At 53.7% G+C, this 24,732-nt stretch overlaps 2 protein-coding genes and 1 non-coding gene across 5 annotated transcripts in view; 2 read left to right on the forward strand and 1 right to left on the reverse strand.

Annotated features, from left to right (window-relative positions):
- Positions 1 to 5,936: 5,936 nt before the first annotated feature.
- LOC120361442 (U7 small nuclear RNA) lies at positions 5,937 to 5,998 on the forward strand. Its single transcript, XR_005577634.1, has one exon. It is a non-coding gene; the product is annotated as a U7 small nuclear RNA (small nuclear RNA).
- A 10,931-nt stretch (positions 5,999 to 16,929) lies between these two features.
- BAG5 (BAG cochaperone 5) lies at positions 16,930 to 20,073 on the reverse strand. 2 transcript variants are annotated; one of them, XM_010343948.2, is made up of 2 exons: positions 19,956 to 20,073; positions 16,930 to 18,523 (listed from the first exon to the last, which is right to left on the reverse strand). In XM_010343948.2, exon 2 carries the CDS (start codon positions 18,493 to 18,495, stop codon positions 17,152 to 17,154), a length of 1,344 nt encoding a protein of 447 aa, XP_010342250.1. In that variant the 5' UTR covers positions 18,496 to 18,523; positions 19,956 to 20,073; the 3' UTR covers positions 16,930 to 17,151. The 2 variants fall into 2 exon arrangements, with proteins under 2 accessions (XP_010342250.1, XP_010342251.1); XM_010343949.2 differs by lacking the exon at positions 19,956 to 20,073 and adding an exon at positions 19,437 to 19,640.
- A 204-nt stretch (positions 20,074 to 20,277) lies between these two features.
- The window catches only part of COA8 (cytochrome c oxidase assembly factor 8), a 34,631-nt gene continuing 30,176 nt past the window's right edge, over positions 20,278 to 24,732 (forward strand). Inside the window, exon 1 of one of the 2 annotated variants that reach the window (XM_010343947.3) lies at positions 20,278 to 20,451. In XM_010343947.3, coding sequence (XP_010342249.1) covers positions 20,290 to 20,451 — 162 coding nt within the window. In that variant the 5' untranslated portion in view covers positions 20,278 to 20,289. The remainder of the gene's footprint in view (positions 20,452 to 24,732) is intronic. The other variant, XM_039462927.2, reaches the window with a different exon arrangement.

Genomic DNA, 24,732 nt, shown 5'->3' on the forward strand with positions numbered 1-24,732 from the left:
AGGTGGGCTTCCTGGAGCAGGCAGAAGGCCCAGAGGTCAGGCTGGGTCCAGGAGGTAGGCTCAGGCTGTGCTGGTCAGCAGGGCTCTGCCAGGCCAGGAGGTGTCCTGGCCATGACGATGACAGAGGCCCAAGTGGGGAAGCCAGAGGGTATGAAGGGCCTTGTCCCATGAGCAGGACATGTAAGCAGATCCTGGCCTGACCTCAAGCCCCGACGCCTGAGGCCTGAGCTTGCCTTGCAGTCACCAGCAGAACCGGGGCTGGGAAACTTTCAAAGCCTTTCAGAGCCACCAGGTCCACAACTGCCCAGGGCAGGGGGCGCCTGCTGGGTGCTGGACCCCGTACCCCACCTTCACCCTCATGTGTAGATGAGCAGGAGTGTCTGCAGGGCTGGCCCAGGCTGGGAGGAAGGCTGATGAAAACAAAGCTTCCGGGGCACCAAGCCACCACAGGCCGGGGCGCGTGGCTCCCCCAGGAGCCTCTAAGGCCCTATGCCCCCTCCCTGGGCGTGGAGTGAGATGGGCGGGGGCGGGTGTAAGTAGGCCAGCGCTTTGTGCAACGTTGCTATGGCGCTGCTGCCGCCTGTGCAGCCTTCCTCTGGGCACATTCCCAGGACTCGGAGCCCGCCAGTCGGCCCTCCCAGCTCCTGGCCAGGCCCCATCCCAGTCGGGGGCCTCGGAGCCTTCTCCACCCACAGGCTGCTGGGGGGCAGGCTAATTGTCCCACTTCGTTACACCCTCAAACCCACGGCACACACATGCTCACAGAGACAGCACACACACACACACACACAGAGGAATGTGCACATGTTGACACACGTGTACACGTTCCACACACATGCACACACCCCACACCCACAGGCAGACGCTCAGTCCCTAGGGCTTACTGTGCCCCAGGCTGCAGCCTCCAGGTTCACTCTGGCCCCAGGGTCCCCAGGCCAATGCAGGGCCTCTGAGCAGAGCACTCGTGGTGAGGGACGTGAATGCACAAGGCCAAGGGCTGCCCCATCTCAGCTGCCTTCTGAGAGTGAGAGGTCATTGCTGGCCTTAGGGAGGCGGCTAGGGGCCTAGAATTCAGGGAACAAGCTGGCCTGAACCCCACTCCCCATTGCTGGGTCTGTGGGAAAGACTCAAGGCCCTGTGCTCGGAGGGCTGGCACCTCTGGGGCAGGCAGCGGTGCTCTGCCGGGTGTGGCAGGAGGGTGGCGGGCTCTCGAGGCATGAGGCCCTGGGCAGCCCACCGGACTCCCACTGTCAGCTGGCATCACAGCGTGAAGAACCTGGGTATCTGGGAAGAAAGGTGACCCCAGGGTCCCTGGCTGCCCCAAAACCTGCTGACGAGGACCCCACTGATGGCAGGATAGCTTCCTTGCAGTTGGTGTCTTGGAGAGGGGTCAGGCTGTAAGCTGGGGGTGGAAACACTAGGAACACCCAGGCCCTCTCCAAAGATCATGGCCAAGGACCTTGCCCCACATGGGCTGCCAGTGGCTCCTGAGGGGCTGGTGGATGGGGACCTGGCAGTCTCTTACCAGCAGAGGCAGGAGGCTCTCATGGCACTGCCACAGAGGCTGCCCTTCCCCAGGAGCCCATTTGTCCTTTAGGGTAAATGCTGCTGCCTGTTATAATCTGAGGCCCCTGGGACAGGCTGGAGCTGAGGCTGATAGGCGGGGCCCTCATCACAAGGCTGCTGCGCCCCCCAGCAGCCCTCCTGAGCATGACGCTGTGTGAGAGGTGCTCAGAGGTGCTCTCAGAAGGCAGGGCTGGGCTTGGGGCAGGGCAGGAGTGGGTACCGAGTGAGAGACACCAGACAGGCTTCTCAGAGGCAGCTGCCCCCTTGACCCTGTGGCAGGTGTGTCTGCTGTCACCGAGGTGTTCTGGGGCAATGAGGGAGAAAGGGCAAGGCAGGGAGACTTTGGGGGCACAGAGGCCGGGGTTGGGGGCCTGGCTCCTTCTTGCAGCTGCAGCAACAGGCGCCGAGGTTCGCTTTGGGCAGAGGCCGCCACCACCAGGAAGCCAGGCTGGAGGGCAGGTGCCGACTCTCCATCACCGTACTCAGAGTCCCCGCTGGGTCCAGGGGAGCATGAGGAGGCCAGTGCCACGGCCCCATGCCCTGCCCACAGGCTGGCCTGTGCAGTGTGGAGGTGGCTCCGGGGCGGCTGTGCACAGCAGTGACCCCTGCCTGCCTGCCGCACGGCCACCTGAGCTGTCCTGGCTGCTGCCAGTGCAGTATGGTGACCCCATCGGCCAGGATGGGGCCAGCACACAGGGACATGGTTGGGGAAGTCACCAAAGGTTTCTTACAGGAAGTAGCATTTGGCTTGGGCTGTGGAAGAGGAGCACAAATTACCCAGGAGGGCTGGGCCAGGGTCCAAGGCAGAGGCCACCTGTGCAGAGATGCAGGGCTGATGGCACAGGCCCTGCCACGGGGAAGGACAAGTCCCTGCCAACCGGCTGCAAGCTGCCACCATCCTGACCACAGAACCACACTGGCAGGCAGGACAGGCTGCCTGTGGCAGAGTTGGGGGCCCAGGCAGCAGGTCAGAGGCTGCCAGATCTGCCGGAGCTTTGTGCTAACACATGATGGTGGCAGGTGTTCATTGGAAGCCTTACGCAAGCGCCATCCACCCCGGAACAGAAGCGTAGCCCACGCGATGCCGTGGCCACCTGTCCACTATTGGCCAGGGCAGTTGCACCCAGCGGTGGCCCAGGCAGGATGGCTGTGCTGGCCTGCTGGCCTCAGACCACTTCCGGTGTTCTGGGCTCGGCAAAACGTGGCCTTGGGCGCCGCCTGGTGACCAGACATGAGAGAACCAAGCAGGCAGGTGGGGGCCTTGGAGGGGCAGGCACATGGCGTTTGGGGGACCTCCAAGGTCAGGGAGCCGCATGCCATGCAGGTGAGCCCCCCTGAAGGCCAAGGGCTGTGCGGCAGGCAGGGGGTGAGGGGGTCTGTCTGGGGTCCTCCCTCTCCATCAGGCCTGGCCAGTGCCGATGGTTGGCTCTGCGGGGCCTTCGTGCACTGGGACTGGATGAGGGGACCAGCCAGAGCAGCCCAAGCCACTGTCCCCACCCTAGCAGTGACAGGGCTCACATGCTCAGCTAGCAGCACCTCCTGGGGTGGGTCTGCCCTGGCACAGGCCTACTGCCAGTGTGGGCGTCCATGGCATTCACCCAGCCAGACTTGGTGGGCTGCTGTGGGTCGGGCCTGGGGGGCTTCCCAAGAGAACCCACCCCAGGGGCAGCCTGGGATTGGTGCTCTGCTCTCTGAGGGAGTCACTCATCAGGATGCAGTCCTGCCCGTTGGGCCCCAGCCCCAAGGCCCTGTGGGATCTGGCCCTGCAGACCTGCCTACCCAGCTCCAGCCTGGGGCTCCTTGCTCCAGCCGTCCGGCCTGCACCCTCCTCCCCAGGCCCCCATGGCCCTCCCGGCAGGACCACCCACAGAGCCATGTTGGTCCTGGGATGCCTGCTTTTCCTTTGAGGAGCTGGGTCAGGAGTGAGGGCTGGAAGATGCCCTCTCCTGGGAGATGAAGCCTGGACACACAGAGGAATGGGAACACACACCCAGGAGCCCCGGGCTGCCAAAAGCACCCTGGGCCTGCTGTGGCCATTTGCGGGGAGTGCCCAGACCAGACCTCAGCTCAAGAAGGCGGCTGGGCACCTCGCGGCCCCAGGCCTGCACCTTGCCATCCCTGGCACTTTTTTTTTCACTTTTTTTATTTTTGTGATAGTCTCACTCTGCCCTGGGCTGGAGTACACGATCTTGGCTCACTGCAGTCTCCGCCTCCCGAGTTTAAGTGGCCTTTATTCTTGCACCTCCCGAGTAGCTGGGACTATAGGCACAAGCCACCACACCTGGCTAATTTTTGTGCCCCGGCACCTTTAATAAGCAGCCCCCTTTGCTATCAGCAAGGCACAGTGGATTCTGCCACATGCCCATGCTTCTGTGACCCTGCCCCCATGGCTAGCCCTTCCTCCTGCCAGCCAGGCCAGACCCCTGGGAGCCCCCATCTCCTGAGGCCATCCTCACTGTGCCCAAATCCTTTCCCTGACCCCTCCCCCAATCCCACTGCTGCCCCCAGGGACACAGAAAGTCCCCAAACCTCCCTTGGCTAGTGGAATCCAGATGGCCCTGGGAGTCCTGGTGCTGTCCCTACCCACTGCTCAGAGTTCTTCCAGGGCCTCCCGTGTGCCCGGCCCTAGTTCTGGGCTCTGCTTTTCAAAAACCTTCATTTTTCTTTAATCCCCACGTGCAGAGAGATGCCGGCTGCGCCACAGGAGCAGAGCTGGAGGCACCCCTGGAAGAATCAGGGCACTCCCCAGTTTCCTGACCTCTTTCTGGGCCTCACTTTCATCTCCGGCCATCAGCAAGGGTGTGCCCCTCTACCCAAAGGCCCTGCCTCTGTGCCAGGCTCAGTGTAGAGGGTGCACCCAGAAGGGCCTTGACTTCCGCACCACGGGTGAGCCTGGTGGCACGCGGGCCGGGCTCATGCACACCCGGCTACGCCTGAGGGCGATGCTCCCTGCTGACCCCTTGGGCCCCTGTAAGACAGGCACCCTCGGAGCTTTGCAGCACGTCCCGTCGACTCCGCTCCTGCCGCCCCTGGGGCCCACACCACCTGCAGAGTGCACACAAAGGTGTCAGCGTGTGGAGTCAGGTGCCGCTCTGGGAACTGGGGATACCAGCAGGAACAGAGCAAGTTTCTTGTCCTCCAGTCCTCAGGGGGCGGGCCCTGCATTGTGCTAAGTCCTCTGAGGACACGGCAGGTGGGGTAGAGCGCAGACATTGTGGCTGGAGACTGTACCCACTGGGGTTCACGTGACCCACTGGGGTATGGCCCTCCAGTGGCCTGGCCATGAGGGCGTTTCTGCCCGTGACCCTACACCAGACGGCGGCCAGTCCATTCTCACCCACCCTGGGTGACTGGTATGCCCAGAGACAGCAGAGGGGAGAGGGACCTTGAGAACCTGGCTGGCCCTCCACACCCATTTCTGCCCCTGTGAGCACGGCTCTGGTGCTTCTCTCGGTCCAGCCTGCCCAGCCTGGGAGGGGCTGGCCTGGGACCCCAGGAGTGAGCAGATGGCTCCGTCCTAGCTCCTAGCCACACTGAACCTCGGGCACCATGCCCTTCTGTCAGCTGCAGACGCTTGCTGGGCACCCTCCCTGCCCCACACCTGGCAGAAAGATGAAGTGATGGGAGCCCCTTTCTTACCTGGCCGCCCCTCCCTTCGGCCAGAGCCAGACCCCACCCCACCCTGCCCCACCACCTTGCACCCTCTGCAAGCGCAGGGTCTCTGAGCCGCCAGGACACAGCTTCCTGTCTTGTCCCTGCCTCCTGGCCCACGCCATGGTCGCAGGTGCCCCTCCCCACACAGCGCAGCTGTGGCCGTCTGTGGGTCTGTCCTCCCCAGCCCTCGCCAGGCCGTGGAAGCACTGGGGATGTGGTGAGCTCATGTGCCCCTGGGGAAGGGCCCAGCAAAGTCACCACAGTGGTAAACAGTAGGAGCATGAAGCTATGAGTGCTGGTGACCCCACTTTGCAGCCAGGAAACTGAGGCACATGGAGATGTCTTGCACGTGTCAGGGCCCCAGGCAGGTGGTGGCAGGAGGCTGGGACCTCGGGTGGGCCTCACCAGTCACAAAGCGTTGGCTGACCCATCTGTCCTCCTGTCCAGCCACAGGGACAAAGACCTCTTTGTCTCTCCACCCTTCCGCCCAGAGCCTCCCCAGCCAGTGCAGCTTTGAACGTGTCCCCGAGGGAGGAAGCCAGCCCCTGGTGGGGCCTGGCAGTCCTGGCAGCTGCCCTGAGGTGCAGGCCCTAGGGGTCTCCGCGCTTTGAGGGCAGCAGCAGGTGATGGAGGTGGGCTGGGGGAGGGAGGCCAAGAAGGCGGCAGTGTGGAACGTGTGAGTGTGTTCACGAACTGAGCTACAAACATGCCTTCTCCAGTGTTACAGCTCTTCTGGAATTTGACTAGCAGCTTTTCCAGTCTTTACCAGAAAGCCCTTTAAATAAAAGAAAAAAAAAGTCTTGCTCCATCAAATCTGAGGTGATTTGACTCCACCCACCAGGCTGGCTGGGTGGAGAGGGAGGACTGGAAGCCCAGGCTTGCCTACAGCAGCTCCACTCCCCACCCCGGGGCTCGGCTGGGATACCAGCCCTTCCTGGCAGTCGTGTCCTACCCACAGAGGAGCCACCACTGGGGCACTGCCCTTCACCAGGCCCGGAAAGAAAACCTGCCTGGGTCCCTTGTGACCAGGGTGAGGCCTGGTGGCCGTGGAGGGGCCCAGGTCTGACGCCTCATGCGGCACTCGGCCGGCTCGCTGCAGGCCTTCAGCTCCCGAACTGTGTCCTCAAAACCCTGTCGACACTGTCACAAGTGAGCTCTCTCCTCCCCGATTCCGGGAAGGCTCTGGGTGAGAGGCTGACTGTCCCTCCCACCAGGAGCTCCAGTACTGAACTGACAGCCATCTGCAGCCCCCACCCCACCCCAGGCAGTGCTGTACCCCAGGCCAGCAAGACCAGCCTAGAGGGTCCTCCTGGGGCTCTGGGGCTCATGGACAGCCTCCCCAGGAGCGTCTCTGCCGGACTAATTTCTGTCAGGGAGGGAGCTGGGTGAGCACCAGGGAGAGGCCAGGTGGATGCCCGCCCATCGGGAACAGTGCTGGGCGGGGATCGGGGCACCATGGGGCACATGCGAGTCACTGGAAGGGCTGATGTCCACTCAGGGCGAGAGTCACCGGTGATGGCTGTGGGGGTGGAAGCGGCCAAGAAGAGCAGATGTGGCAGAGTGGGCACGGCTCACGTGGACTGGTGGGCCCTACCCTGCTGGGAACCGTCCCAAAGGGGAGCATGGCACGTCACTCCCCAGGCTAGAAACCATCATGGCCGCCCTTCCTCATGGCTGAAGTGCAGCTCCCAGGCCCCACCCGAGGCCCTTGGGTCCCCTTCCTTCCCTCGCCCTGCAAAGCGGACCTGCCTCCTGTCCCTCGAAGGACTCTCAGGCCCCAGCCCTGCTCCAGCAGCTCATGGTCCGGCCTGGCTGGCTCTGCAAGCTCCAGCAGCGGTGGTGGCCGTCCGCATAGCTGGGCTGTCAGCATGGCGCCTCCCAGGCAGGCGGCACTCTCACTCTGAAGCTCCCACCTGCCGACTGAACAGTGCCTTTCCGACCACGGTCTTGCCTGGGAAGAAGACGGACTCCTGCACCTTGCACCGCATTCCGCTTCTCGTCAGTGACCAGCTAACCTCCCCGCCTCGACCAGGAAGCCTCCCTGGGCTTCTCAGCCACCATCACACCTGGCCAATGCTCCCTGCGATGGATCTCTCAGAAAGCCACATGGCCTCTGCAGGGGCCCTCGCCCAGGTGCATGCCTTTGCCTCCGGTGCCTCGCACTGGGCAGATGCTGGTTAAATGGAGAGCCCACCCCAAGGCTCAGCTACGCTCCCTCAGTCCTCACCCCCACGGGTTTCTGAGTTTCCTTCAAGTACTTCACCCAGCAACCAGGAAGATGCCTTGTCATCTAGAAACGGTCTGCAATGTGTGCTAGGCCCGCGCTGGCCCTGACACTGCCCCTCCCTGGTCCTTTCCAACATCATCGACATGGATGTCGGCCCAGGCTCAGAAAGCAGAGCTAACTAGTCATTTCAGCATCACAAGTACAAGCAGACGAATTTCAGAGACAGAAGCCAACGTCACCACCCCTCATCTTTCGAGGTGGCTCCAGCCAGCCTGGCCTCCATGGCTGAGTGGTCAGCCAAGGGCTCTGGCATCAGAGAGGCCTTGCTTCTCCAAAGCAGGACGTGACTGGTCTGCCCTGCTGACTCCACCTGGGCTCTCGGGGGGGGATGAGGTGGCCTCAGGAGAGAGATCTTGATGGACAACCCCAGAGTCCTGGTAGAAGGTGCAGCAGAGAAAAGATCCTTTGGATGTGATAAGCAGAAAGATTTTAGACACTCTCTGAAGCTATCTGAAGATCGAGATTTTTCCACTCATTTATTCAGCAAGTATTCAGTGAATGCCTATTACATGCCAGGAGCTGAGGACACTGTTTCCAAAGAACAGCTCATCCAAAAGCTATGTGAGTGCCTGTTACTGCCAGGACCTGAGGTCACACGGATGAAGAGACAGATGTTGCCTTGAAAGGTATCGTGGCCTGGCATGGGAGAGACAGGCGGGCCAGCGTGTCCAAGAGCTATTAATAGGGTACAGGAACAGAAGACACGCTCCACAGCTGGAGAAATGGGCAGGAGGGCTTCAGATGAGAGCACCAGAACCCAGGGCCATGAAGAGCAAAGGCATGTCCACTTGGCAAGCAGGACCACCAGCTCCATGTCCCAGTACCCACAGAGGACCGAGGTGGGACAGACAGCCGTGTGAGAAGGAGACGGAAGGCGGGGAGCTGGCAACATTCGTTGGAACACACGGCCACAGAGAAACAGCTCGAGAGCTGAACGGATTCTAACACATGCTGAAAACCAGCCACTGGCTGCGACCGCAGCAGGGACCAGAGATGGAGAGGCAGCATGCGGCACTGAGTCCTTGGCAAACAGGGTCATCGATCCCTGGCAGCTCAGGAAAGAGCAAAGAACCCTAAGGGGGGAAACAGCTTCACTTCGCCTTACTGTAGAAAGATACATTTTTGCAGCTGTAATTCACAAGTGGAAGAAGTGTGGACAGAATAAAGCATTCATTTAAGACAGTCTTTCCGTGATGAGGGATGCTGGCTCACTGATGCAGTGGCTTTGGGTCATAATCCTGACGCTGAATGCTTCACATTAACAAGCTGAACCCTTCAGACCTAAGTGCTAAATACTGCCCACCTTTCAGAAGAAACTGAAGCTCAGTGGCTCAGCCTTGAACGTGGCACAGCTGGGCCGGATGAGGTGGCTCACACCTGTAATCCAAGCACTTTGGAGGCCAAGGTGGGCAGATCACCTGAGGTCAGGAGTTTAAGACCAGTCTGACCAACATGGTGAAACTCTGTCTTGAAATTAAAAAAAAAAAAAAAAAGAAGAAAAAAGAAAGTGGCACAGCTGGCCAGACATGATGGCTCACACCTGCAATCCCAGCACTTTCCGAGGCTGAGCATGCAGACCATGAGGTCAAGAGATCAAGACCATCCTGGCCAACATGGTGAAACCCCATCTCTACTAAAAATACAAAAATTAGCTGGGTGTGGTGGCACAAACCTGTAGCCACAGCTACTTGGTAGGCTGAGGCAGGAGAATCACTTGAACCCTGGAGGTGGAGGTTGCAGTGAGCCAAGATAATCATGCCACTGCAATCCAGCCTGGCAATAGGGCTAGACTCCATCTCAAAAAAATAAAAAAGGAAGTGGCCCAGCTGACAGGTGAACCTAGCAGTCCCGGCACCAGCCTGCTTTTAGCTAGCTGGACAGCATTCCCTGAAGTGGGAGCTTTTAGAAATCCTGATGTCCAGATTGTACCCCATCCTGATGAAACTAGAATCCCTGGCATAGGCCCCAAGCACCAGCCATTTTTTCAACTCTCCAAGTAAGTCCCACATGTGGCTGACTCATGAACTGTAACCAAATTGTCTTGCCCTCCTTTGCCATGTGACCCTGGGCAATTCCCTGGGCAAGGGGCCACCTGAATCTTAGAATCACCTATGAAACACGTAATATGAAAAACCTGTCTCGGAGAATCGCCTGAACCCAGGATGGAGGTTGCAGTGAGCCGAGATCCCACCACTGCACTCCAGCCCAGGCGACAGAGCAAGACTCCATTTCAATTAAAAAAAAAAAAAAAAAAAGCCGGGCGCGGTGGCTCAAGCCTGTAATCCCAGCACTTTGGGAGGCTGAGGCGGGTGGATCACGAGGTCAAGAGGTCGAGACCATCTTGGTCAACATGGTGAAACCCCGTCTCTACTAAAAATACAAAAAAAAAATTAGCTGGGCATGGTGGCTCGTGCCTGTAATCCCAGCTACTCAGGAGGCTGAGGCAGGAGAATTGCTTGAACCCAGGAGGCGGAGGTTGCGGTGAGACAAGATCACGCCATTGAACTCCAGCCTGAGTAACAAGAGCGAAACTCCGTCTCAAAAAAAAAAAAAAAAAAGAAAAACCTGTCTCAAGGGGTGCTGAGAACTTAAAAATGTATGTAGAACAGATGACCGGGTAGCAGAGCTGGGGCAGTCTGGACCACATCGCTCAGGGCCTTGCAGGGACATGGCCAGTGAAATAGTGGAGGTCACTGAAGGTTTTCATTCAGAAAAGCCGTATGATCAGAGCCATGCTTTGACAAAGACCAAGACAGCAAATAGGTGAAAGAGCCTGCTGGTGACTAGCATAACAAAGGGCACACGTGGAAGAGACCTAGAACTAGGGACCCGGAGTCCTAAGCCTGCCTGTGACTCTCCCAAGCCTTCAGCTTCGTGCAGTGGTAACTACAAAAAATGGAAAAGCAAGCCTGGGTGCGGTGGCTCATGTCTGTCATCCCAGCACTTTGGGAGGCTGAGGCGGGAGGATCGCTTGAGTCCAGGAGTTCGAGACCAGCCTGGGCAACATAGTAAGACCCTGTTTTAAGCTGGGCATGGTGGCTGACGCTTGTAATCCCAGTACTTTGGGAGGTTGAGGCAGGTGGATCACCTGAGGTCAAGAGTTTGAGACCAGCCTGACCAGTATGGTGAAACCCCGTCTTTTAAAAAAAGGACCCTGTTTCAATAAAAAAACAAAAGAACCCAAAACATTTTGTACAGGGCTTGACACACAGGGAAGTTTAACCAGTGATAGCTTAACCAAGGAAGCATCTAATCACAGCACAGGACACGTAAGATGCCCTCAGACATGTCCTGACCAGCAGGGGCAACCCCAGACCTACATACAAGGGGACCCCAATTAGGGCCCAGTGGGTACCCAGAACCAAGAGGCAAGTTTGCCAGGGCACTGCCCTCAGCCCACTCCAGGGTTTTTTTTTGTTTGTTTTTGTTTTTTAGCTGGGACTACAGGTACACACCACCGCACCCATCTAATTTTTGTATTTTTAGTAGAGATGGTTTCACCATGTTGGCCAGGATGTTCTTGACCTCGTGATCTGCCAGCCTTGGCCTCCCAAAGTGCTGGGGTTACAGGCATGAGGCACCAAGCCCAGCCAGGTTTCTTTCTTTTTTTTTTTTTTTTTTGAGACGGAGTTTCGCTCTTGTTACCCAGGCTGGAGTGCAATGGCGCGATCTTGGCTCACCGCAACCTCCACCTCCTGGGTTCAAGCAATTCTCCTGCCTCAGCCTCCTGAGTAGCTGGGATTATAGGCACGCGCCACCATGCCCAGCTAATTTTTTGTATTTTAGTAGAGACGGGGTTTCACCATGTTGACCAGGATGGTCTTGATCTCTTGACCTCGTGATCCACCCGCCTTGGCCTCCCGGTTTCTTTTTAAAAAAAAAAATTTTTTTTTATTTTTTTGGTAGATACAGGGTCTGTGTTGCCCAGGCTGGTCTTGAACTCCTGGGCTCTAGTGATCCTCTCACCTCAACCTCCCAAAGTGCCCAGATGCCTGCTGTGAGCCACCACGCCCACCCTCTCCTGTCCTTCTCCTCCTCCTCCTTTTTTTTAAGACAGGGTTTCACCGTGTTGGTGAGGCTGGTCCTGAACTCCCAACCTCAGGTAATCTGCCCACCTTGGCCTCCAAAGTGCTTGGATTACAGGCGTGAGACACCATGCTCGGCCTCCTGTCCTTTTTCTTTTTTTTGAGACGGAGTTTCGCTCTTGTTACCCAGGCTGGAGTGCAATGGCGCGATCTCGGCTCACCGCAACCTCCGCCTCCTGGGTTCAAGCAATTCTCCTGCCTCAGCCTCCTGAGTAGCTGGGATTACAGGCACGTGCCACCATGCCCAGCTAATTTTTTGTATTTTTAGTAGAGACAGGGTTTCACCATGTTGACCAGGATGGTCTTGATCTCTCGACCTCGTGATCCACCCGCCTCGGCCTCCCAAAGTGCTGGGATTACAGGCTTGAGCCACCGCGCCCGGCCCTCCTGTCCTTTTTCTTTTTTTTTTTTTGAGACGGAGTTTCACTCTTGTTACCCAGGCTGGAGTGCAATGGCACGGTCTTGGCTCACTGCAACCTCCGCCTCCCGGGTTCAGGCAATTCTCCTGCCTCAACCTCCTGAGTAGCTGGGATTACAGGCACGCGCCACCATGCCCAGCTAATTTTTTGTATTTTTAGTAGAGACGGGGTTTCACCATGTTGACCAGGATGGTCTCGATCTCTTGACCTCGTGATCCACCCGCCTCGGCCTCCTAAAGTGCTGGGATTACAGGCGTGAGCCACCGCGCCCGGCCCTCCTGTCCTTTTTCTAACCAGCCTGGACGAGCCTGGTGAGACCCTTCCCTAAGCCACTGGTCTTTCTCCAGCTTGCACTTGGCACTCGCCCTGACACCAAGACATTCACGCCCGAGACAGACCCAGAGCAGATGACTTCCCCCATCCCTTCTCTTACTAGCCTGGGGTTTCTCCTCCACCACTGATGGCACAGCAGATTCTTCAATGCTCAGCGCAACACGGGGATACGCTTGGAGCTGGTTGGTAAGTGATAGGAATCCTCATGTGGTAGAGGATTTACTGAAAACCTCACATTTTCCCTGTAATGTTTCTCTTTAACCTGTCCCCATTGTTTGTCTGGGCTCTGGGCCTGCTGTGCGTTTGTGAGGCTTAGGCCGCCTCTGTTTGGATCACCTGGAAGATAAAAGCGGGCAGAGAAGACAACAGAAAATACAATAGGAAAGGGTTAAAAACAGGAAAATAAGTTAGTGCTGTCACGGAGTGGACTTCCAATGAACAAACCACTGCCCAAGGTGAGCCGTGCACGTCCGCCGTCCCCGCACACAGGCTTCACTTGACTTGGCTGGGAGAGGGCCGGAGGCTGGAGTCAGGAACCTCACACACCGGGGAAGGGCCAAATGGACACAAGACTCCCACGCCTCTGTCACAAAGCAGTGAAGATGGTTTCACAGCACACTCTCAACAACTCTTCTCTGGGAAGAGCCCCTTTCCACAACAGTCTCGAAGGTTCTCCTTTCTACAAATGTAGTCAATTCCTATTTGAGATGCGGGCATCCTCCTGGAGGAGCAGACCATGAGGCCCCAACCCCCATTACACACATACGTCCTGGGCTGTCTCAATGAGCACAGTGACCCTGTCACCCGGGCGTGGGTCCTGGCACACATGCACCACCCTCACCTCCTTACAGCATGGCCACCAGCTGCAGCCAAGGAGCCCACCTGCCCCCCGGCCTGCCTGCTCTGGGCTCCAGTAAGGAAGGGCTCCTCACCCAAGTCAGTCCAGGACGGTGATGCTATATAAAAAAAACACCCCTCAGACTCAGCCTTTCTCCACTGTAAGCCTAAGAGACTGGCTTTATTTCAAGAATAACTAAGAGTGTACTAATATGTGTATCTCAAAATAACACTGAATTATTGAAGATATACTGTTCCAATTGTCAAAAAAGAGTTGACAGAGGGGACAGGAACCAAGGTACTGGAAACACACACCTGTATTACAGCCAGTATTTCTCTAGTTATTAAGAGAAAAATACCCAACAAATTAGAAGCTTTCCTCAAAAAAACAAACAAACAAACAAAAAAAAACTTGCATGTATAAGCTAAGATCAGACCCTTAAAAACCAGATAGAAATTGACAAAAACAAATGAGAAAAACTGGCTAAACTTCTCAAACTGAAGTATATCAAATATATATACATTTTAGCAAAATCAAGCAGTAAGCCATACTTCACTACAGGCTGACTGGCTTTCCCCTACCTGGATAAAGCAAGGCTGACAATGTAAAGAAAGCAAACGTTCCCAGCCATTTTTTGCATGATCACGGATTACAGCGTTTAATGCACACCCAAGGCCACACATTTTTGGGGAGTAGGTTTTACTTGCAGTACAGATTCTTTTCATGTAAGATCACAAAAATACAATACAATGTGACGAGCCCAGCTGAAGAATTACATGCAGTGGCCCATATTAACACACACAGCTCCCCAGGAGGGCGGCGAAGAGCTAAATCAGTATCACCAGGGTTCACTGTGGGAGAATAATCCGGTACGACCAAGTAGAACAGATTGAAACAGAAACAAAGCCATGCCTGACGGTCACTCCAGGTCAATCTGATCATTTCCATGACCAAAATAACCCGTGAACAAGTCAAAATGACCGTGGAAGGGCTGACACCCTGTGCTCACACACCATGCCCAGAGCTTAGCAAAAGGGACACAAACACTTTTGTTTGAAAAGAATGATGGCGACATCTACTTTCAAAGAACAACGGGCACTTTTTAAGGGAATGCTGACCTTTAACTTTACAAAATGAAATTTAAAATGTTAAGTAGTACGCTGGTGAAGGATATGCCTCAAGTGTAAACAGGATTTCCTGGCAGTATAATTAAACAAAGCTCTAATCTAAAAACTCTTCCTCAAGATTTTAAGAGAATTCTAAAATTACGATACAGAAAAGCAACCTTAAAACTACTCTTGGCCAAAATGTGGATTCCAGTGACCTGCTTTGAGCCCGCAGTTCCCAGATGTTGGGCCTACAGTAGTGTGGGAGGCTCACAGCCTAAATACCAACTGACCTCTGACCCCACCGTCCAGTGGTTCTAGAACATTTCCAGTAGGAAAGACATACCAAGGGATTTGAATGAATGGGCAATATTGAGACAAAGTGAAGATTTGTTAAGGGTTATGCTTTTGTCATTTTTTTTTTTTTTTTGAGACGGAGTTTCGCTCTTGTTACCCAGGCTGGAGTGCAATGGCGCGATCTCGGCTCACCACAACCTCCGCCTCCTGGGTTCAGGCAATTCTCCTGCCTCAGCCTCCTGAGTAGCTGGGATTACAGGCATGCACCACCATGCCCATCTAACTTTTTGTATTTTTAGTAGAGACGGGGTTTCACCATGTTGACCAGGATGGTCTCAATCTCTTGACCTCGTGATCCGCCCACCTCAGCCTCCCAAAGTGCTGGGATTACAGGCTTGAGCCACCGCGCCCGGCCGCTTTTGTCATTTTTTAGTTATTAAAAACTACTCCTTTTTTTTGAGTGGGGTCTCACTCTGTCACCCAAGCTGGAGTACAGTAGCTTGATCTTGGTTCACCTCCACCTGCCAGGTTCAAGCGATTCTCCCTGCCTTAGCCTCCCGAGCAGCTGGGGACTAGAGGTGTGCACCACCACACCTAGCTTTTTTTTTTTTTTTTTTTTTTTTTTTTTGAGACAGAGTTTTGCTCTTGTTACCCAGGCTGGAGTGCAACGGCGCGATCTCGGCTCACCGCAACCTCCGCCTCCCGGGTTCAGGCAATTCTCCTGCCTCAGCCTCCTGAGTAGCTGGGATTACAGGCACGCGCCACCATGTCCAGCTAATTTTTTGTATTTTTAGTAGAGATGGGGTTTCACCTTGCTGACCAGGATGGCCTCGATCTCTCGACCTCGTGATCCACCCGCCTCAGCCTCCCAAAGTGCTGGGATTACAGGCTTGAGCCACCGCGCCCGGCCTATTTTTGTGTTTTTAGCAGAGATGGGGTTTCACCATATTGGCCAGGCTGGTCTTGAACTCCTGACCTTGTGATCCACCTGCCTCAGCCTCCTAAAGTTCTGGGATTAAAGGTGTGAGCCACCTCCACCGACCAAAGTTACTCCCTTAGCTATCATACTTTCAGCTGTTTAAAGTGATGATTTCCCAAAGTTACAAAATTAGCATCTCTGAAAGTAATAATACCTTGGAGTTCCAAAGAGCATCGTATTAAGATGACTAGGTGAAAGGTGACCCTGGGGAAAGAGTCTGTTGTAACACTGGGACCAACAGGTTCTCAAGGCACTTCAGAACTTTGTGAAATTATTTTGTACTGGATCCTCAGAAAGTAATTATTGAAATACACATCCTTTAGCAGGAGAGACACTTCATGCACGATGGACTTTAATGGCTCTTTCAGGCAACAGAGAAACCACCGCATGCCCCTAACATGAGCTCAGCTGTTTGGCAGGCACCCAGAGCAAGCCTTTAATTCCCAGCAGGTTTCACTAATTGGTCCTGGAGCAGGCGATCTTTAGGATGTTTACTACGGGATTGGTTAACAGCTGACTGCCTAGGAAAACAGGAAGGCATGGTCCTTCTGGGTTACTAACAGCACTGGGGAGGCGTGACAAGGCTGTCCATTTTACAGCCTTGGACAACAACATGAGAGAACCATTACGTGCTACACTTAGACTTTTTGGCTGTTTTAATATAACCGGACATTGGTGACAATCTCCAGTTTCCATCCTCCAACTACAGGTACGGGCGTTTCCTTTTTTTTTTTTTCTTAAAGGTCCATTAACTTCATTTAAATGTTCCCGTCCTTATGAATCACTAAGAAAAACAATAAGCTCAGATATTACAAAAACAATTTACAATATCTGATCCTTACAGCTGGTCCTTTATCCCTTCTCTTTAATGTAATTTCAGAGGGTTTTTGGCTATTCGTTTTCCTAATTTTCTCATGTTGCACACAAAAAAGATTCCCCTCTCTAAAATGTAGAGTATGGGGAAAATACAGATGCTGTTTTTCCAACTAAAAATGTTTTCAAAAGAATGGACTGAACGAACAACAACAAAAAAAAACCCCACCCCACTAAGCTGAATAGGACCAATCAGGCCTTACAAGTGGAAAAAAGTCTCTGTCAAGCACAATAAAACAGAACATGAACTGCTTGTGTTTGAACCTTACTCCTATTTAACCAAAAATTTTCCCCTTTCTCATAATTTTCCTAGTATTATGTAGGTTATGCCTATTTCTAGATTCTGAAATACCTGCATTTAATGCTTGCACAACCCATTTAAAATTTATAAAAGCTGCCTCTTTCTGATTAAACACACACACACACACACACACACACACACACACACACAAAGGACAAACCAAACAAACCACAACAAACCACGCCACATCATACAGATAATGATCCGAATGGAAAAGTTAATGTGTTGTAATGATATTTGTCTTGCAACATCAAAAGCAGCAGATACTGAATAGAATTTGCTTGAATCATAAATACTGAGATTGAAATATGCATGTATAAATCACAGTTGGGCTCAATGAACTAGAAGCTCTCGATACATAGAAGTATATATGAAGAGTGCAAAACAATATCAAAAGTGAGATCTCTGGTATTTTAGTACTCCCACTCATCGGATTTCAGGTCGAGATAGCTGAGAATGTTCTGGGCAAGCTTCACAGCCTGTTTCCTGGCGGCCTTACACTTCTCCTCTCCCTGCGGGTCGACAGCATCCAGGGCTAGCAGCTGCTTGGTGAGCAGCTCTTCCAGCCGGATGTAGTTCTTATCGGTTCGATTTCCATCAAATGAAAGCACTTCTCCCTGGATCTCGGACAAGTTTCCAAGGACGTTCCAGACGGCTTTATGGGATGGGTGCTCCTCACAAGCAAACAGCTTTCTTTTCTCAAGGGCCTCCTTCAAGTCAATATACGTGATCAGAGTTTGCACTGCTATCACTGCTCTTCTCCTGGCCTCTCGGATGCAGGGGTTTTTTTCGAGACTTACCTCATCCAACTGTCCAATCAAACCCTGCAATTCTGTTTTGGAGCTCAGATACAATTCAGGGGGGTTCTGTGCTTGGAGGAGTTCATTTTTTATTTCTCTCATTCTCTTGAGGACCTTTTCTATTTTTAAAATGGAATGATTCTGCCTCAGGTCAAAGGCTCTAGTAGTGTCTGCTTCCTCTTCTAAATCCAGGTATTTCAATAATTTGTTGATATCTTCTACTACCTCCCTCCGATAATTTCTGATTTCTGTCCGGCCACACACATCCAGAGCATCCAGGTCGGCCATCAGCCCGGAGAGCACACAAGATAAGTGCCTGCAGGTCTCGCTGCTGTTCACGCCCATCAGAAGCGCGATCAGGACCCCTCGGGCCTTGTTCACCTCACACATCACAAAGTTGATTTTGGCAACAGAAGGGTGTGCATCCTCAGAGAGCGGCAGGGAAGGCTGCTTTTTCATGCAGTCTTCGATAATCTCTTGCACGGCACAGATTTTGGTTAAAGTATGATACCTTGCTTTCCGCAAGGAGATCTTTCCTCCAGTTTTCACATGTGTCAGCCTCAGAATGATGTCCTGGATGCCCTCTTCAAACTCATCCGTTATGCAGTTGCCTCCATTATAAAATGGCACAATTTTCTCTCTCACGAGGGACTGGGCTTCCTCAAAAATGTTCTGTATTTCAATCCTGTGTGGGTGGTTTGCATTCTGCTCCAACTCTTTGAGAAGACGTTCTGTCTCCTGTGCTGCCCTCTTCCTGGCTTGCTGAATATCTCCTTTTCCTTCAGTATCTACAGAGTCTATTTCAAAAAGTTGTTTTGTGAGAATCCTCTCCAGTTTCTTGTAATTCTTGTCATCTGACAGACCACTGAAGCCGACAACTTGCTGTTCTATACTTTTTACTTCCTTTTGGATTTCCTGAAGCCTACGAATAGAAGGATGTTGGTTTCCCATATCCATACTTTTGTGGTGTTCAGTTTCACAAGCACTAAAAGATGACAAGAATAACTTATTACAGCACAAAGCTTCTGCAGAACATTAACGGTATATTAAGACAGTCTAAAATTCTCATTTTAAAAAGGCATACTTTCCAGCAGTCATCCCACTTCAGCCTCCCCAGTAGCTGGGACTACAGTCGCACATCACCACACCCAGCTAATGTTACTACTTTTAGTAAAGGCACGTCTCACTCTATTGCCCAGGCTGTCTCAGACAATCCGCCCGCCTCCGACTCCCGAAGTGCTGGGATTACAGGTGTGAGTCACTGCACCTGGCACAAACGATTTTTTTGGAACCAGCAAGGCACCTTAGTGCAACGTGAAACAGTAGCTCTTGTAACCTTCCGAACACTAACAGTACCCCGCCCCGCCAAACAGCTATGCCTTAGATTCCAGAAACTCTGAGCCAAAGACACTGAACCACTAGAACAAAAACCAGTGGCTCTCAGCCACCCCCAAGGTTCCCGCTTCCTGGTTTCTCTCCATCCCTTTGTGCGCCTCCCTGCCCCACCCCTGTAGATCCTCACACATCTTCCCTCACAGATGTCTCCCTGAAGAGGCAAAAACCCCACAGGTCAAGACGCGCGACAGGGACTGCGCTGAAGGGCACCATCTTGGGCCTTGGAGGCCCAGAACCTCCTCAGCCCCTACCATGGCTCCATTCTCTCAAAAAAATACAACCCGCGAAAACGTGATAATTACGAATAATTCGCACTAAAAGTCCACAATGGCTCAACACATGTTTCAAGCTCTTGGTTTCTATCAAACGGCTTACTCGAGGTGGGTAACGAACGGAAAAGCACCCATCCCCTGTGGGTATCCTGGCGGCCACGTAGGGCAGGCCGCCGGCGCTCCTTCCTCCCCGCCTCGCCCTTCCCCCTTGGCCCTTGACCCAGAAGAGACCTGAGCTGGCTGCGGCCTTGGCGTCCGGTGGTTGAGGTGGCGAGGTGGAAGATCAGCCCTTTACGGGGTGCGGCATCGGAGCTGGGCCCCCAGCTGCATCCCTCGCGCCCCTCCCGACTAGGTCTGAGCCGGGCAGCCGGTGAAGGGGCCGGCGGTGAAGGGGCCGCTACCGCTGTAGCAGCCGCTCCCGGCGTCTGGGCCAGGGTGCCAGGGCGCGCCCGCCGGTCCTGACCTCACAATGGGCCCGCGAGGGGCGCTCGGCCCGGCCGGGTAGAGCCTGGCAAAAAGGGGAGCCGAGGCCCGGCCGCAGACACCGGAGACCAGACCTGGCCTGCCCCGACCCGCGTCCGACCCAGGGGCGGGGACGGCACCGAGTCCGGCCTGGTCCTGCCTGTGCCAACAGGCCACGCGGGGGTGGGCGCTGGGATACGGGTGGCCGGGTGGGAAGCCCCGCGCCGATGTGAGGCTGCACTCGTGCCCGCGACGGAGGGAAAAGGCCACACGCCGCACTTTGCTTACCTGTCCCGCCCGCGCCATCGCGCGCCGCGCCGCCGACGCCTCCACGACTTCCGCAGCGCCTCCCGGGCCCGCCAGCCCCGCCCCTGGCCGAACAAACCCAAACCCGGGACACCTCCGGCGTCCGCTGCTAGCCGCCGACAGCGCCACGCCCAGCGCTAGTGCGCAGCGAGACAGCCTGGAATGGCCGCGACCAAAGAGCGGCCGGCTGGGTCAGCCCGCGCCGCCTGCCGACCCCGCAGCCGCCGCACCGCAGGGAAAGCGCACGATCGGCCGCGTCGCCGCGCTCCCTCGGGCTTCGCGACCCTGCCGTAAAGCGTTCCCTCGCGTCGTCGCAATGCTGCCGTGCGCCGCGGGAGCCAGGCGGCGTGGGGCCATGGTGGCCTTGCGGGCGGGAAAGAGGAGCCTTCTCCTTCCTCTCTGCCGCGCCTTCGCCAGCCGCAGTTGTCAGCTCGCCCCCGAGCGCGGCGCCGAGCGCAGGGATGCGGCTCCCAGCAGGGTAAGCAGGCACCTGGGGACGTCGGGCCGGGAGGGGCGGCCCCAAGGCTCCCGCGTCAACGCCCTCGGTCCGATGGGACTGAGGGTGCCGCCGTCCCGTCGGGGACTGTTGACAGCCAGAACCTTTAAGCATAACAGAGTCACCTGCCAAGTTTGTACCTACCGTATTTATTCCCGAGGATTATTTTTTTAATTTGAGACAGAGTTTTGCTTTTATTGCCCAGGCTGGAGTGCAGTGTCGCGATCTTGGCTCACTGTAGTCTCCGCCTCCCACGTTCAAGCGATTCTCCTGCTTCAGGCTCCCGAGTAGCTGGCGTTACCGGCACCCACAGGCACCCACAACCACGTCTGGCTAACTTTTGTATTTTTAGTAGAGAGGGGGTTTCACCGTGTTGGCCAGGCTGGTCTCGAACTCCTGACCTCTGGTGGTCTGCCTGCCTCGGCTTCCCAAAGTGCTGGGATTACAGGCGTGAGCCCCCACTCCTTGCCAAGAATGATTATTATTATTATTATTTTTTTTTTTTTGAGACGGAGTTTCGCTCTTGTTACCCAGGCTGGAGTGCAATGGCACGATCTCGGCTCACCGCAACCTCCGCCTCCTAGGTTCAGGCAGTTCTCCTGTCTCAGCCTCCTGAGTAGCTGGGATTACAGGCACGCACCACCATGCCCAGCTAATTTTTTGTATTTTTAGTAGAGACGGGGTTTCACCTTGCTGACCAGGATGGTCTCGATCTCTTGACCTTGTGATCCACCCGCCTCGGCCTCCCAAAATGCTGGGATTACAGGCTTGAGCCACCGCACCCGGCTGATTATTTTTTATATTTAAAGATCTCTGGTCGTAGACAGCATGCATTTTTTTTTTTCGTGTGTGTGTGTGTGTGTGTGTGTGTGTGTGTGTGTGTGTGCGTGTGTACGTGTGTGTTCTGGCTTTGTTGAAATTATTAGTGCTTTTCTTTTTTTTTTTTTTTGAGATGGAGTTTCGCTCTTGTTAACCAGGCTGGAGTGCAATGGCGCGATCTCGGCTCACCGCAACCTCCGCCTCCTGGGTTCAGGCAATTCTCCTGCCTCAGCCTCCTGAGTAGCTGGGATTACAGGCACACGCCACCATGCCCAGCTAATTTTTTTGTATTTTTAGTAGAGACGGGGTTTCACCATGTTGACCAGGTTGGTCTCAATCTCTTGACCTTGTGATCCACCCACCTCGGCCTCCCAAAGTGCTGGGATTACAGGCTTGAGCCACCGCGCCCGGCCGTATTAGTGCTTTTCTTCAAGCGGTGAGCACTTTATCATCATCCTTTTGTAGCACTTCACGTTGAATAGTTGTTCTTATTTGCAAACTGTGTGTGGGTATATGCATGTTACTGGCCAAAGATTTGCAAAGAATGTCTGTAGTAAGAAAGAGTGACAAGCAATTTTTTTTTTTTTTTTTTTTTTTTTTGAGATGGAGTCTTGCTCTGTCACCCAGGCTGGAATGCAGTGGTACCATCTCGGCTCACTGCAACCTCCACCTCCAGGGTTCAAGCGATTCTCCTGCCTCTGGCTCCTGACCTCAAGTTATCTGCCCGCCTTGGCTACCCAAAGTGCTAGGTTAAAAGCATGTGTCACCGCTCCCAGCATTTCTTCCTGTTAAAGTGAAATCAATCTTACTATGGGTCTGTTCTCAAGATGAGAGACCTCTCTGGCCTTTTTGTTTGTTTGTTTGTTTGTTTGTTTGTTTGAGACAGAGTTTTTGCTCTGTTGCCCAGGCTGGAGTGCAATGGCACAATCTTGGCTCACTGCAACCTCCACCTCCTGCGTTGAAGTGATTTCCCTGCCTCAGCCTCCCTAGTAGGTGGGATTATAGGCGCGAACCCCCATGCCCAGCTAATTTTTTTTTTTAAAGTAGAGATGGGATTTCACCATGTTGGCCAAGCTGGTCTCGAACACCTGACTTCAGATGATCCACCCACCTCAGCCTCCCAAAATGCTGGGATTACAAGTGTGAGCCACTGAACCCTGCCAGCACCAGCTTTTAATTGAAAAACATTATAGAACTTTAGAGTCAGGCACCATTCTTTCCAAATTTACTTTAAAACTCAGCTTTTCAGAGATATCTGCTTTTGGTAAAGAGAAATAAAACTGGACTTTTTTTTTTTTGAAACGGAGTTTCGCTCTTGTTACCCAGGCTGGAGTGCAATGGCGCGATCTCGGCTCACCGCAACCTCCGCCTCCTGGGTTCAGGCAATTCTCCTGCCTCAGCCTCCTGAGTAGCTGGGATTACAGGCACGCGCCACCATGCCCAGCTAATTTTTTGTATTTTTAGTAGAGACGGGGTTTCACCATGTTGACCAGGATAGTCTTGATCTCTTGACCTCGTGATCCACCTGCCTTGGCCTCCCACAGTGCTGGGATGACAGGTGTGAGCCACCGCGCCCGGCAAAACTGGACTTTTAAATTCTGTTCCCTTGCCACTGCCTGTGTCTTATCTATGTAGTTTGTATGTATCGTTGGTTCCTAAACTTGTTTGCACATAAGAATTAGTCTGGCTTTTTTAGTTCTTTTTCTTCTTTAATCTCACAGTTTCCAAACCAGAATAGGTTCAGGATACTCCCTTTTAGTTCTTTTTTAATCCATAGGTTCTGCCTCCATCACCTCCCCACCTTTTTTCTTTTTCTTTTTTCTTTTTCTTTTTTTTTTTGAGATGGAGTTTCACTCTCTTGCCCAGGCTGGAGTGCAGTAGCACCATCTGGGCTCACTGCAACCTCCACCTCCTGGATTCAACCGATTCTCCTGCCTCAGCCTCCTGAGTAATATCTCCTTGCCTTTTTTTTTTTTTTTTTTTTAAAGAACTTATTTGGAGAGGGGATCACATGTCCTTTAAAACTTCTTTGGACTGGCCGGGCACGGTGGCTTAAGCCTGTAATTCCAGCACTTTGGGAGGCCGAGGCGGGTGGATCACGAGGTCAAAAGATCGAGACTATCCTGATCAACATGGTGAAACCCCGTCTCTACTAAAAATACAAAAAATTAGCTGGGCATGGTGGTGCGTGCCTGTAATCCCAGCTACTCAGGAGGCTGAGACAGGAGAATTGCCTGAACCTAGGAGGCGGAGGTTGCCGTGAGCCGAGATCGCGCCATTGCACTCCAGCCTGGGTAACAAGAGCAAAACTCCGTCTCAAAACAAAAAACAAAAAACAAAAAAAAACTTCTTTGGATTTTGCTGATTGCATCTCCATGGTGTAATTTAGCATGTTCCTCTGACCTCTGTTTCCTGTAAATTGACAGCTATAGTCTAGAGCCTTGACCACATTCTTTTTTTTGAGACTGAGTCTTGCTCAGTCACCCAGGCTGGAGTGCAATGATGTGATCTCAGCTCACTGTAACCTCCATGTCCCAGGTTCAAGCGATTCTCCTGCCTCAGCCTCCCCAGTAGCTGGGATTACACTCGCCTGCCACCATACCCGGCTAATTTTTGTATTTTTTGTAGAGACAGGATTTCACCATGTTGGCCAAGCTGGTCTTGAACTCCAGACCTCAGGTGATCTGCCCACTTCAGCCTCCCAGAGTGCTGGGATTACAGGTGTGAGCCATCGCACCTGGCCAGCCACATTCAGATTTAACTTTTTGAGAGATGGTTCAGGGGAGACTGCTTCATTGGTGGTGTGTTTTTCCATCAGGATACAGTGATTTTGTTTTTCTTTTTCGTTTTTTTTTTTTTTTTTTTTTTTTTTGAGACAGAGTTGCACTCTCGTCGCCCAGGCTGAAGTGCAATGGTGTGATCTTGGCTCATTGCAACCTCTACCTCCCAGGTTCAAGCAATTGTCCTTCTTCAGCCTCCTGAATTGCTGGGATTACAGGCACCTATCACCATATCCAGCTAATTTTTGTATTTTTAGTAGAGATGGGGTTTCACCCTGTTGGCCAGGCTGGGCTTGAACTCCTGACCTTAGGTTCTCCACCTGCCTCAGCCTCCCAAAGTGCTGGGATTACAGGCATGAACCTCTGTGCCTGGCCTTTCTTATTTTTTAAGAGATGGAGTCTCACTCTGTTGCCCAGGCTAGAGTGCAGTGGCATGATCATGGCTGCCTGTAACCTCGAACCCCTGGGCTCAAGGGATCCTCTTGCTCCAGTCCCCTGAGTAGCTAGGACTTTCAGGTGCCATTGCACCCGGCTAATTAAAAACAATTTTTTTTTTTTTGTAGGGACAGAGCCTCACTCTGTTGCCCAGGCTGGTCTCCCAACTTCTGGCCTCAGGTAATCATCCCACCTTGGCCTCGTAAAGTACCGAGATTACAGATGTGAG

This window comes from Saimiri boliviensis, chromosome 2 (assembly GCF_048565385.1).
Source record: "Saimiri boliviensis isolate mSaiBol1 chromosome 2, mSaiBol1.pri, whole genome shotgun sequence".
NCBI lineage: Eukaryota > Metazoa > Chordata > Mammalia > Primates > Cebidae > Saimiri > Saimiri boliviensis.

Excerpts from the sequence above, each read along its gene's own strand:
- BAG5 (XM_010343948.2), bottom strand. The coding sequence starts at position 18,495 with ATGGATATGGGAAACCAACATCCTTCTATTCGTAGGCTTCAGGAAATC.